The 13,846-nt window shown below is 48.7% G+C and overlaps 1 protein-coding gene across 1 annotated transcript in view; it reads right to left on the bottom strand.

Moving 5' to 3' along the window:
• Positions 1 to 514: 514 nt before the first annotated feature.
• LOC107187506 (RNA-binding protein MEX3B) overlaps positions 515 to 13,846 on the bottom strand; it is a 50,306-nt gene continuing 36,974 nt past the window's right edge. The window contains exon 2 of the mRNA XM_015575625.1: positions 515 to 2,092. Coding sequence (XP_015431111.1) covers positions 1,116 to 2,092 — 977 coding nt within the window. The 3' untranslated portion in view covers positions 515 to 1,115. The remainder of the gene's footprint in view (positions 2,093 to 13,846) is intronic.

The following is a 13,846-nucleotide window of genomic DNA, read 5'->3' as shown; positions in this document are numbered from 1 at the left end:
TCCTAGCTGCCTTCTTACACGAAAGGAACATCTAAAAGAAAAGAAAGAAACACACATACGAAAGTTACAGAACGAATGCAACCTGGTGAATTGGAATGTTACGAAACGAAGTTGCAATCAACAGAATGTCTCGTTAAACGGTCATTCAATCGCGGAACGCGAACTGGATCCACAGTCTCGGTGACGAACTTTATATGCTCTCGATATTGCGTGTCCATCGAGCGATCCGCGTTTCAAACGTTTTCTTCTTTTCCTATAGTTCGAAGGCAGTCGCGAACAGACAAAGGCGAACGAATATCCTTCTCTCACGTAACAATCGATACCTACTCGACCACTAGTCCCGTGGCGAGATTTCGATTTCGTTTCCCTCGTCACGAGAGAAGAACGCTTGCTTTCGATCGTATTTTTATTAGATCGAAGGACCTGCGAGCCCGATGTATGTATCTCTCTCTCTCTCTCTCTCTCTCTCTCTCTCTCTCTCTCTCTCTACGTATCGAGGGATAAAATATGAAAACGATGACAGGTGAATGAGCGAGTGTATGTTTCCTCTTTCTCTCTCTCTTTCACTCTCTCACACACACACTCTCTATTATATTCTCGTAGAACTTAAAAGCTGACTTCGTTGTATCCGGTCGGCGGGAACGACGCGACGAGGATCATCGGGGCATTCCCGGCGCGTAGAAGAGGTTTGTTCATTATTCTTTGTTTAATTTTCATATTTTCTTTGTTTAATTATTATTGGCAGCAGTGGAATTGAGACATTGTGCGCGTCCGATCCTCCCGTCGCCATTTATTCACGGGGTTAAACCGTAATGCGCGAGGGGGACTCAGGAGAGCCTATGCGTAAAAATTCGGCGTGGGCCGTTTTTACTTCAGCGCCGTCGTTCCTGGATGAGCCGGGGCAAAGTCGAACAAGTATTATATCAATGGTGTTGCGAGTATTGGTATTTAGCCGCTGTGTTTCGCGTGTGTGGTATGTGTGTGTGGTGTGTGTGTACCAGGTTGCCGCGGACGCAAAAAGAGAGGCGCCCTCCTCGTCGAGATCTCTCCGGGTCCTCTTGATTCGTGTAGTAGCACGGGGTCCGGGGTCCGACTCCGTCCGTTTTCCCGATGGTTTATGAGAAGATACGAAGCGCCTGTAAGACCGGCCTGGAGCATACCGGGCAGCTTGGATCGGAGCTCTCGCAGACACGATTGCCGCAGTCCAGGCAGAAATGATTGTGCCCGCACGGGACCAGGGCGGCGGTGACCTCTTTGTCGCCGCATACCACGCATTCGCGTCGTCCGCCGCCCAACAGCGAATCCGTGGGCGATGTTGGGCTTGCCGACGCCGGTCGGGACGGCCTCGAGGGTAGCGCGACGCCTGGGAACGACCAGATCGAGGATGCAGACGCTGCCTGTGACTCGAACGACGGTGACTCGCCTAGACCCTCGTCCCTTTCCATGCCGCCACCCCAGATCGCTACGAGCTCGTTCAGTCCAGGTGCGCCGGAACTGCTGGACGAGCTGCTGCAACTTCCGCTGCTCGAGAACGCTCCGCTCGAACCATTCGACGCGTTCGAACCGGGTGGATCGAGACAGCCAAGGATCGAGCCCAAACCACCGTGGCACAACGCGCTGAGCAGCTCCGAGTCGTCGATCGTTGGTCCTGTACCGGTACGGAGGGCGATATGCGCCTCGATCTCGCGTCTCGCCGCTTCTACGCTCTCAGGTAGCCCGGTAACCTCGAACACCGGCTCCTTGTCGCGACTCGGCGTCACTATGTAGGTGTGCGTCTGATGCTGGATCCGCTTGATGGTTGCCCCCTTCGGACCTACCACCAGACCGACCACTCTGTACGGAACTCGTACCTGAATCGTCACGTGGCCGGGCACAGCAGCCGGCGGTCCAGGAGGCGCGCCGAGCAACGCGCCCAACGAGCTCTTGCGGGACGCGCGGATCTGCGAGAAATGCTCGGCGGCGGATAGGATCTCGCGTTTCGCACGAGCCACGTCCTCCTTCCGGCCTGTCACCACGAACACCGGCTCCTCGCCACGGACCGGAGTCTTGATGTACGTGTTCGTCTTCGCTCGGAGCGCCTTGATTTTGCAACCTGTAATCAAACGGAGGACATGTTTTAGATATATATGCGGGCTTCTCATCGTGCGTATAGAATATAAGTGAATGGGTTTGGTATTAGTTTGGATAAACATTCGAAGAGAACAAAGGCTCTCCTCGGCATGGACAAGGGATGGACCCCAACCGTCCCACTTAATATCGAAACCATTACATTGAAATTATTCTACTAATTACCATCAAGTTACTGCAGTCTTTACTCAACTGAGTAACACAGTATCACGTTCCCTGACAATAAAAAAATATCAATTGTTTAAACGATAGACTTCTGGCCCCAAAATATCAAAGATGTCTATTTCGCGCTAAATTAATACAAGTTTACAAATATACTTTCAATACAAATTATTTCTGAATTATATTACTAACAATAAACGCGGCGTATAAGAAAACCCTAGTGTAGCTAAGAAACACAATAGATCGATGTCACTACTCGCGGATACGATTGCATATCCGTGTTCACTGTACTCGCCAAATTAAGCACGTATACGTAGAAGGCGGCGAGAGAGCAGGGTGCAGGAAACTGGGAGGAAGGAGGTCCCGACCCGGTCTGGTCCTCGGTCTCGCAGACTCTCTGGCCTTGAGCCGGCGCAATGCTAGCAATGCAGGTGAACCACTCCTCTCCCTTTCCTTCTTTCACCCATCGGCTCCTTCTTCCTTCGTCTCTGTCCCGCGCGGCGCGTCCACCTTTCTCCTTCCTCCCCCTACCCCCCTCTCACCGGTATCCTTCGCGGTTTCATCCTTCTTCTCCCTTTCTCTCTTTCTCCAAGCTCCCTTTCATTCAGTCCACTCTCTCCTTCGAACGGCGAACTTCCAACGAACGCGCGCGACACACCGTGCGCCGGCTGTTGCCCCTGTTTCTCTTTCTCTCTCTCCCTTTCGCTCTGTCTCATCGTGTATCGCATACCATCGCCTTTACGTTTCGCCTCGCGGTCGATCCGCGCGCGTTTTCTACGCTCATTAGCGACTTTTTAATCGAGTCTATCGTACGGCGATTCCGGTCGTGCATCAACCGACGATTTGTATTCGTGGATAAACGGCGAGAGGTCTCTCTAATAAACGAGTAATCTCTAATAAATTGCAAAAGATAAACGCAAGGACATCTCGTCTCGCAGCAATACGATATTCATCATTTTTCCTAAATGATCCAAACAGTTCAGAGGACCGGTTAACATACCTACTGTTACTGTACTTATCCTAATACAAACCTAACATAATCGACTGAATCCCTAAATAACCTACACAAAACGAAGTCGTTCTTCAGGAACTACAATCGAATTCGAAGAACGAATCAACAAACTACGACCCTCCTCGGCTACGGAGAACCGATACCAGACAGTGCTATAGTAATAATTAAAGTGAACACAATGTACCGTGTAAAAATATCCCAGGGAGCGGTCTATCGACCGGTACATTCAAGCGTAGCAAGCAAACAGGACACCGAATGGCGCACGTAATCCCGTTTATTCGATCCGCAGTAAATTTTTGCGCGTCGCTAATGAAAGGAACGAGGGGAACGCGAGGTGTCCTTTCGGAGATACGAAGAGAGTCCTTGCGGCGGCGCAAGGACAATGTCACGGACGGCGTCCATGGGTTCTTCAGGGACGACGGTCGCCGCGGTCGCAGTAGTCTTGACATCGATACGCGGTGTTAGGTGCACGGACGAACACGCGGCGGCGATTACCGGGGCGTTTCACAAACGGCGAGAGGAAAAAGGACACCCGCTGTGTCGCACGCACCGCACTGCGGAGGTCGTCTCGGGGGCGCGAGCATAATTACAACCCGTAACGAGCTTCTTTTCCCCCGGTGGGCTTTCAATGAATTCAGGGAATTCCACGCGGAAAACGCGTTGCTCGAGGACGCGTGGGGGTGACACCTTTTACGCTACCAGATGCGTGAAACACACGACAAACGGTTTCGCAAATTCAGACACTATCCCCCTAATAGAGTTCTTTTTTACAACCCTTTAACGCCCAGACCACCCTTCTATTGTGATTTCAAAATTATGGGACCGATATATGGGGTGTTTCACCTAACGTGAGTAGCTTCAATATCTTGAATATTGTTTTTATTAGTGTGGAGTAATAGCTGAGATCAAGACCAATCCAATGACCTTCGGTACGAACAATCGATGAATGTAATTAGAGTAGATTTAAATAATAAAATAACCACGATAGAGGGATTAGTGCAAAAGTATATCGAAGTTGAAGAACCTAACCCAGACATGAAAATGCAACGTTCAGAATGTACAAAGAATTGGTCGTAAGAAATATTTTGTAACGAGGTGGACAAGAAGACCTCGAATGCAGAAGGGTAAATCCAGTCGTAGTTTCATCGATCACGCTTTATTTTCGGTACCCATTGTACCCAACCTTCTCCTGTCTCGTTTCTTCCGTCGAGCCGGTTTACCTTCGCCGATTATATTCATTCAGCGGTTACATACCTCGTGCAACCTCCCTCTTAAACTTTCCTCGACCCTGAATGCAACACGCTTCGGAGCAACGATTGATGCTGCGTGGACGATCGGCTCCTTCAAATACTCGACGAAACATGAAAATACGGAGCTATGATTCTAATGCAATCGTAATCACCACACGAGACCAAGGTAATTTTGAAGATTTCGTAGACAAGGAATAGTATACCGATAGTTTATTTGCGCTACACTTTTCCCCTGAAGTCTACACACCCGAAGACCATTGTAAATTCATAAGGCGTCGCCTTATATAACCGCAGAAAGCGTTAGCAGAGAACTACACCAGGCCGCCGATCCATTTCCTGAGACCGGCAATTTGTCACGAGATCAACGTTTCGAAGGGACGCGAAATCACGTAAGAACGATCGTTTTACTTTCGACGTCTCTAAATTCGCACGCATTACAGAAGGTAATTGAACTAATTACGTGCGGCCGACCGGGACACGGCCAATTAACAGCTGACCGATAGGACTGGTCCACCGATCCGTGTGCTCGCTCGTTTTTCCCGTCGTTCGCCTCCCCTCGCGGTAATTCAATTTATCGGGATTCCATCGTGAACACTATTTTCCATGGTTTCCGCGGGAGTAGGTACCTGGCTGCTCTCGCCGCCTAGCTTTACCCCCTAATTTTTATTCCCCGTCGATTTCTGCGTCCTTTCGTCGGTATTCCACGGCGGCACCTCCGCCCCGGAGGCATCCCAGAGCGCCGCGTGCGCGCGTATCCTTGGGCAAATTTATGCTTCTTCGGATTACGGGATAATAATGGTTACCCTTGGACGCCGTGGCGGAGCACTCGTCTTAACAATTTGCCAGCTAGAATTACGACCGATTTCCCCCCGTGGCGCTTTTATACGTCTGCCGGGCACAGTCATTGGCAGACGATATCGTTCTGTTGCCCACAGTTGGCTGCAAAAGTTCGCGCGTCGAAATCTTCGTCCTCTGTATCGGCTGATACGTGTTGCCCGGCCACGGTGAGCAGTTGGATCTCACTTGACGGAATATTCGACATTAACTTTTAAGACGAAATTCAGACAGGATGTTGAAAAAAAAAACTATTCGATATTTATATGGTACGTAGGATACACTGTACTGAGTAAAAAAGCCTTAGTAAACATAAGTCGAAAGGTTTCTGAGGTATAAACATTTTTGTATGTTAGCATTATGATTGACTTACCTACTACTGGCTTTTCGATATTTACAGAAGGTGTTCCACATGTCTTTCAATTTCCATACACGCTTGGCATCTGCTTACAGAGTCGCGAAATTTCTCGAAAATTCCACATCTCTGTCGAATTATTTGGCAAACATGGTGGATTCGGTTACGTCAGTCGTAAAAACGTATATTTTAAAACGTTCTTTTGATTGTCGATGAAATCTTGTGTCATGAAGTATGTATGGAAATTGAATGAGGACATTTAGAACGCGGTTTATAAGCACCGAGGTAAACGTCGCATACGATGATAGAAGCCAGCAAGTCAACCATGATGCTAACATACAATAATGTTTATATTTCAGAAACGGTTGAACTTTTCGATCTGTTTTTATTAAGGATTTTTAACTCGGTACAGTGTGTCCAATGTACCATATAAATGTTCAATGGTTTTTTTTAATAATCTTTATAAGTTCAATTAAACGAAAATCGTCACTTAGGGGTTGTTAAGCTAAGTACGCTATGAAATTGAAATTTTCTGATAAAAATTCGCGGATGTTTATAAGGAGCTTTTGCAGAAAATTAAATAGATCGGTTCGGTGAGGTTGAGGAAGCCATCGGCGTGCGTAGAATAATTGTACGATCGTGAAACGTTCGCTCGTTTGATGTGGGTCGTAACCTTGCCCAATTCTGGAGCGTTGGATGGAAATTGCGTGGTATTGGCGAGCACTCCGGATTTCAAGTGTTCGTTGATAGGGCAACATTGAATCCTTGAAGTCTGTATTTACGATGATGGCCAGAAGAACGAGAGCGGTCACGGTTCGAATTATTTTTAGCCTCGTTTCTTTTAAAAATGACGAAATGGTAACTGGCGTAAAATTTACTTCTTAGTATTGGTAACATCGCTGTGGTATACTATTTCCTTTACAATCGGCCTAACTTGATAGGTGCTCAATACCATTTCCTTCACTTTAGAGTAGCTGACCGTGACAGTTGAAACAAAAAAAGTAGAACTTCATTCATCCGAACGAAATGTTTGTGAATGCTGAGATACTAAACTTACCGTGCATCTAAGGCTCCGTGAATTTCTTTGACCGGACCATACGCTACATAGCTACAAGCAACCATTACTCGAACTATTTCAACTCCATTTACACGAACACTCCAGTTATACATATAAACCGACTTGGCCCAGTAGCCTCGACAAAGAGGCGTCCACTGCACTTTTAAAACCAACTTCTCCAGTCTCGTCTACTTTAATAGCTCCCTGAAGAACAGCAATCCCCATAACACTCGAAGTCAAGTGTCAAGGAAGATAGCTCCGCGAGGAAAGATTCTAAGACCGCAAGGAATACCCCTTGTCTCCGGTTCTAGAATCCCATTCGTTTTCGATAAAATCGTCGTTTGGAAAACGGTCCAGGCATATACGAGTTCCCGTTTTACAGAAGGTTCCCAGTCTTTCTTCCCAGTTCCGGAAATTCGCCTAGGGCGAAACCGTGTCGGGCTCGGTTGGCTAAATAACTCTGGGAAGGCAGGTGAACACGGGGATCGGTATACGCACACCGATAGGAATGGTTCTCCGCAGGTACGATGCCGCGAGGAATGGAGGGAAAGAAGAAGAAGAAGGCGACGGAAGATGCACAAGGTGGTGGTGAAGAAGAAGAAGAAGAAGAAGAAGAAGAAGAAGAAGAAGAAGAAGAAGAAGAAGAAGACGAAGAAGAAGGTTGCTGGCTCGTGGTTGAAGAAAGTGGCTGCTAACGCGATTCTGCTGGTGATGGTGGTGGTAGTTCGGATGGAAGAAGAGGAGGTGGGGCGTGGGTTGCAGACAGTTGAAGGGCCGCGGCCAAGGTGAGGTGAGACGGAGATAAGAGAAAGAGAGTGAAAGAGAGAGAGAGAGAGGGAGAAAGAGGAGAAAAAGAGGCCCCCGTTGGAAGGAACGCAAGGCGCCTGTGTGTGCCTTTGTCTGCCTCTATCGAAGGGAGGCAGAAGGACGAAAGAGAGGATCGACCGGGAACCAGTCGATCCTTCGTCCTTTCTTCGTCGTAGAAATCTCCTTCTTTTGCTCGTGTTCTTCTTCTTGCACGCACCGCGAAATCGCGTGGACGACGAAAAGGGAGTAATAGGCACGGCGCGCCGGCCGTGATCGAAATGAATCACGGAGCACGATCCGATGGAATCGTGAAATGATCCCCGCTGCGAAGTATTTCGAGCAGACATCTACAAATATACGGAGGACTTGAAAAAATTCTAGATTAACATAAATTATGTTTAGTATGTATCGTTGGATGTGACCAAATGAACGATCTACTATCTCTAATCGTGAGTCGATGGAAATTGAATTCAAGTTAGCAAGAACTGTTACAGAACAACGACAAATATTATTACGATCCCATAAAGACTACCCTTTTATAGAAACAACATCTCTAGAAAAAGCGAATGGTTGAACAATTCGACAAAATCGCGAATCCAATCTCGAATACAAAATTTAGCGGCATAAAGGTGGGTATACACCGAAACGTGCAGACTGTTTCCGAAGAGACGTTCGAGCGTGGCAAATAAGGATATAATTGACATGGTTTCGCGTATAGGGCGGGCTTTCCTCGCGCCACGCCGTGACGCAATACCGAGAGGTTCATTATACCGTCGATTTCTTTCTTATTCATTCGAGGTGCCATTCACGTAGCCCAGTGATGGGCAACTCAGCACCCGCCAAACTCACTAACGGGCAACAACGTGCAGCAGTGGTGGGTGAAATGTATGAATGAGAGCACGTATCTATCATTTTCTTCGCACACAAATATGACGTGACTCGTGACTCGTGATGTGTCCTGCTTCGCAACCCCTTCACAGGAGTCCGACATCTATCGTATGTCCCCAAGAATGAAAATTTCGACGACAAATGTATGCAACTATTCCATATGAAGCTTTGAACATCGTACGGAAGATTTACAAGTTACAGAAGAGGGTATTATTGGGGTGCGGGCTCGGTTGGCCATCACGTAGCCGATGCACGTGAACCACGTGGTCTGTTCCACCGGCCGGAGTACAATGAGGAGAGCAAGGGCCTCTTTCTCTCTCTCGGTTGTGTCCGTGAAGGTTTGGGAGCCTTCTATTCCCACGACACGTCACTCCGTCTCGAATGACGTCGTTGAAATCTGCAGCAGTCCGCTAGTAGTAGTAGTAGTAGTAGTAGTAGTAGTAGCAGCAGCAGCAGCAGCAGCAGCAGCTCCCCAAAGGCCGTTGGATCAATAGTTACACACCTCTATAGCCGGCAGCTGCATTATACACGCGCCTCAGAAACTAGTGGTCACAATGCACACACATCATCGTGGTACCGCCACACATATACACACAGGGAAGGCACGCAGTATCGACAGATTTGCAATATCTACGCTGCTGAAGTTGCCAAGCCCGTTGCTCCCCGTGTAACGACGATGATTCTGGGCAACCATTATCGGACGATCGACTGCGTCCACACGCTCGATCTCGGTACATAGAAACCACAATGATCGTGGCCCAATATGAAATCGTCTCTCGGAGCTTCCTTTCTGTTTGCTCCAAACGTTTCCAGAAACGGGAATTTCCCTCTCCCCTCCGGGGCAGGAAACCACTGAAATTCTGCGGCTGCTGTACTTCTTGGAAACGCGCACTAAACGTGGAGAGGTAACGTTTCTGAGAGGGGAGAGAGAAAAAAAATCGTCCAAGAGGGACAGGAACTCCGGGGGCCATCTGCTCGCCTTTGCTTTAATTACAGCCACGAAATACCTCGACCGCCGGAGAGAGCCATTCTCTTCCCCGTCTCCTCTTCTCGGGGCGACTAGTCGGCGACGACCGTGGGCGGTATCGACAGCGCCGACCCGAAAAGGACCGCGGAGAATCGGAATCGTTCGTTTACCTCTCGTTTCGCCGATTTAAACCGCGACCCATACGATGGACAAAGAGGCCGTGAGACTCTTTGAAACACGATATTTTTCGCGTTTACCATACGGTGTGTGTCCCGGGGCCCCCGGCGTAGAAAGAAATGTCGCTTGAACGTCTAATCGAAGGGTGAATAGACGATTAAATGAAATTTTGAATCGTTCGCGATTTGTTCCGATACCATCAAAATACCGATATCCAAAAGTGTAAATACCCGCTGAAGTATTTTGATAGTACAATTTCGGTAAAAGATAGTGTATTTCAAGCATGTATAGTACTGTATAGCATAGACCCATTCATGTAAACAGTAACAATGGCCCACCCTACGTAACATCTAAATCACTCCAATAATCTCTTGGTAATTCCGGAAAACCGACAAAACGGCCATAGAAACATCTTGGATTTTCCACCGTCCCTCTGGCACAGAACGAATCTGAAACAATGTCAGGTCGGCCCGTAGGTTCGGTCGGCCTACGTCGTGCTTAAGTTTATTTAGGACCCGGTGAGCCCTTAAGTAGCGGTACCCTTTGGCATCCCTGGACATTCGTGCGTCTGCATGTCCGCCCGTGGGGGCACGAGCCGCGCGCGGATATCACGGAGTTTCTCAGGCAGGTCAGTGAAACTGCGCCGTCAAGTTGAAGGCCAACACCCCCACAATGCAACGGCCGAGTACAACCGCCCCTCCTACACGCCTGTCACGTCCCCCCCACCCCCCACTCTACGGCAACCTCGTGCAAGTCGTCGGAACATCCGAGGAAACTCCAATAACGCCGATAAAGTTGCGGATATCTGCTATGATTTCGCGTGAACGGTGTCGAAAACCCAACTGATCCGTCTTCATCGTATGAACGAATATTTGGTCTGCTGGTTTTATCCTCGTTCTCTCATCATGGCATCGATATGCAGAATTTTAGGCGTTACAGAGATTCTGCCAGGTGATCTCGTACCCTCTTCCGAATAAGTAACTTTTCAAGGATTTCAAAAAGGTTCGAAATCATGAAAATTGGGAATAAATTGAGAGGTATGGGTAACTTGTACTTCGAGTGGATTTTAGCCGTAATTATTCTTTACTCATAAGTTCCTAAGAAAGCAAGATTAACAGACTATTGTATTAGAAAATGCAGACTACAGAAAGATATAATTTCTTCTGCGTCCATGTCATGCGATCTGAATATTCTGGAAGTTTCTAGTATGCTTTCGTTTAAACGAGAAGACCGTCACGGTCAAATATAATCAGGTTTATCGCGATCTACGTGCATTCGATGCACCTAACCATGGTGACATCCACCAGTTTCCAGGAAATCTTGCCGCCCATTGGTCGCTCGCCCGAGCCAATCGCGAGTGTCCTTTGAACGTGAGCGTAGCTCAGGCCCACGAGTGTTCTGTTCGGTTCGCGAGCGAGTGGTCACTCCTGCGCCGACCACTGAGCCGCGCGGATCTATTGCGCAGGTGTGTGTATGTGTGTGTGTGTGTGTGTCGGCGATTCCCTCTATCGTCCGTCCACCTTTCCCCTCGATCTTTCTCGTCAGCTATCCTCTCTCACCGTTTCGCTTTGTCTCCCTCCGTCCTGACCCCTCTCGAAGGCCAGAAATTCCAGTCTCTCCTCGAAATAGATCGATGACACTCGTCCGAACAATCCCGCGTGTGTGCACGCATCGCGTGCGACCGAGCGCGTCTATAGTTGCACATACATCTGTACAGGGTGATTCATAAATTCTACGGGGTTCGATACCCTTCACCTCGATATTATTAAAATGACACTGATGAAGAGGGATACTGTGTTTACGACCTAAGCAGCGGCATTAATAGGTTCCTATAGTGCAGAGTAGATGCAGTCAGCGACTGTATGCTAACAATTGAATGGCCCTGTACCAATACTTTCCATTGGTTCGCCTACGGGGTTAGAATATTACGCTTGAAAGCTCCTATAGCAGACATTACGTGCAGTTAGAATAGCTGTCTAGTAACTGCTAATGGAAAGTATACACTTCTTATAAGAGAATACAATAACAAAAATAAAGAAATACGGTACCTTCCTCTGCTAAGGCCAATTAATTCCCCCACTTTCTACCAGAGCATCACAATACAGAGCGCAGGGGTGGGTGGGGGCAACACATTTCAAGATGCATCCCCTGTATACAATCCCAATACATCCTATATTATATAGATCCCTTTTCAGTGTCTAATAACTTGCATTGCGATCAGGACCATGCCCCCAGGGCCTAGTATTTCGTACTAGACGGAATTAACGAAGCTTCAGAGAACACTGCAGCGACCAGTCACGGGACGACGATTCCGTCCTCCGTCGCATTGTTCAAATAACATTTATGAATCAGCCTGTATATATACACGCAGTCGCGTCTCTGACTCGCGGCTCTCTTGGGGCCGATGTCTCTGAAATAACCAAGCGAGGCTCACTCGCCGGACAGGGGAATAAGGTGCAATGCACGCACCCGTTCACCGCCCGTCTCTTTCTCTCTCTTCCTCTCGCTATCCGTCTCTATCTCCTTCTCTTCGTCCATCCATCTGTCTCGCTTCGTTTCGCCGGGTTCTGCCTCCCCGTCGTTTCTCCTTTTCTCTCGCTCTCGGCCGCTCTGCAACCGCAGTTGCATCCGACAGTGTCTCGAATGGCAGTGGGGGTCACACTATATTAAGATTGAACTCCACTGACACGGCCGCCCAACTGCGTTCATTCTCCTCCTACTCTCTCTTTCTCTCACTCTCTCTACCTCTGTCCCTCCGTGCGTCTCCACATACACCGTCTCCTTTTCTTCCTCTATGACCCTCTCTTTCTCTCACTCCCACCTTTAATAACCATCTCTGTCGTCCCGATACGTCCGCTATCCGGGCCCGATACGTTTCGCTCGTTCCATAGAGAAGGTTCTGGATCGCTCGAAAATCAGATTACGAAAGCTCGTTGCGCGTTCCGCCGGGGGAACGAGCGATTGCGCGCGCGCGCGTGCGTTGTTGCGTGTGTGTTGTGGTCGTCGGAAAAGGGCGCGGAGGAAATGGCCACCGCGCCGCTTTGGTCGGTCACGCTGCAACGAGAGAGGGACCACGAGGGGCCTCTCGGCAGGCCAAGGGGGACCGACGGTCGCGGATGCGCACGAGTGCCCTCGCAAAGATGATATGGAAACGCGCGCGACGATGTTCTAGTAAAAACCATTCTCCAGGGGGAAGCACAGCGTGGCACTCGGTTACGCCGTCACCACCGGACACACAACACAACTGGGAATCCAGAACCGATCGGTTTCTCAACAGCCTTCGCTCTGGTTGCTTGCGTTCACAAGGATATCCAGGGATAGTAGTCGATTGTTCGCCGAAACACGGAAGACACGTTGAGAGACTAATGGACGACGCGCGGCCGAGGGCATCATCAATCTTCTATCTAATTGTCAACAGAGTATCGATTTTTCTCGTTGGTACACCGTGGCGTTAGCACTTCATTGACAGCCCCCAGCTGCGATTAACTCGTGGACGTTAAAGCTTCGGGTCGCGGGAGACCCGGAACTTTAAACTTTTGTCGATTAGATTGCTCTTTGAAGGTTGTTCGATCGGGTTAACGTGACAAGCGCTCCATAGACGATACGATTTATTGTACAACTGATCGTACCACCTAGGTCACTTCGATCGTCCGAACGACAGTTTCAACTCAAGAAGTTGCTAAAATAACGCAGGGCACCGTTTACCCGATTAGCTAGTAGATCGGTCACAGAATTGATCTGTCCGTTCCATTGGCCACGTGTTAACGTTCCGAATGCGTTAGTGGGAGGCGAATACCTCGAACGTTCTATTCAAAGTTCACGGGGGGATCGCTATTACCCGTCGCGGGGGCCAATTATCGTATCAAGGTGCAGTTAAAGCTGAAACCAATATGGAAGAAAGTCACGGAATAACGAGCCACAGGCCAACCCGGGCCCCCCGATGATTCATTATCGGTTTACGAGAACGTAAGCTCGTTCTGGCCAGGGACTTTGCGCGGACAACGAGTTTGATTATAATTACACGATATTGGATGTCACGATATTAATGAGCCACGCCGGATATAATGGGACGCGTTCTACCCACCGTCGAAGCCGCTCCGTTCGGACTGGCCCTCTCCCACCACCGTATTCCTCACTCTTTCTCTCTTTGTCTCATACATATACACTCTCCTTCTCTTTCTTTCTCTCGATCGTGCGAGAGAAACCGAAG

Source organism: Dufourea novaeangliae, unplaced genomic scaffold, assembly GCF_001272555.1.
Source record: "Dufourea novaeangliae isolate 0120121106 unplaced genomic scaffold, ASM127255v1 scaffold89, whole genome shotgun sequence".
Taxonomy (NCBI): Eukaryota; Metazoa; Arthropoda; class Insecta; order Hymenoptera; family Halictidae; genus Dufourea; species Dufourea novaeangliae.
The sequence above is the reverse complement of the archived record's forward strand: the minus strand, read 5'-3'. Positions and strand labels throughout refer to the sequence as shown.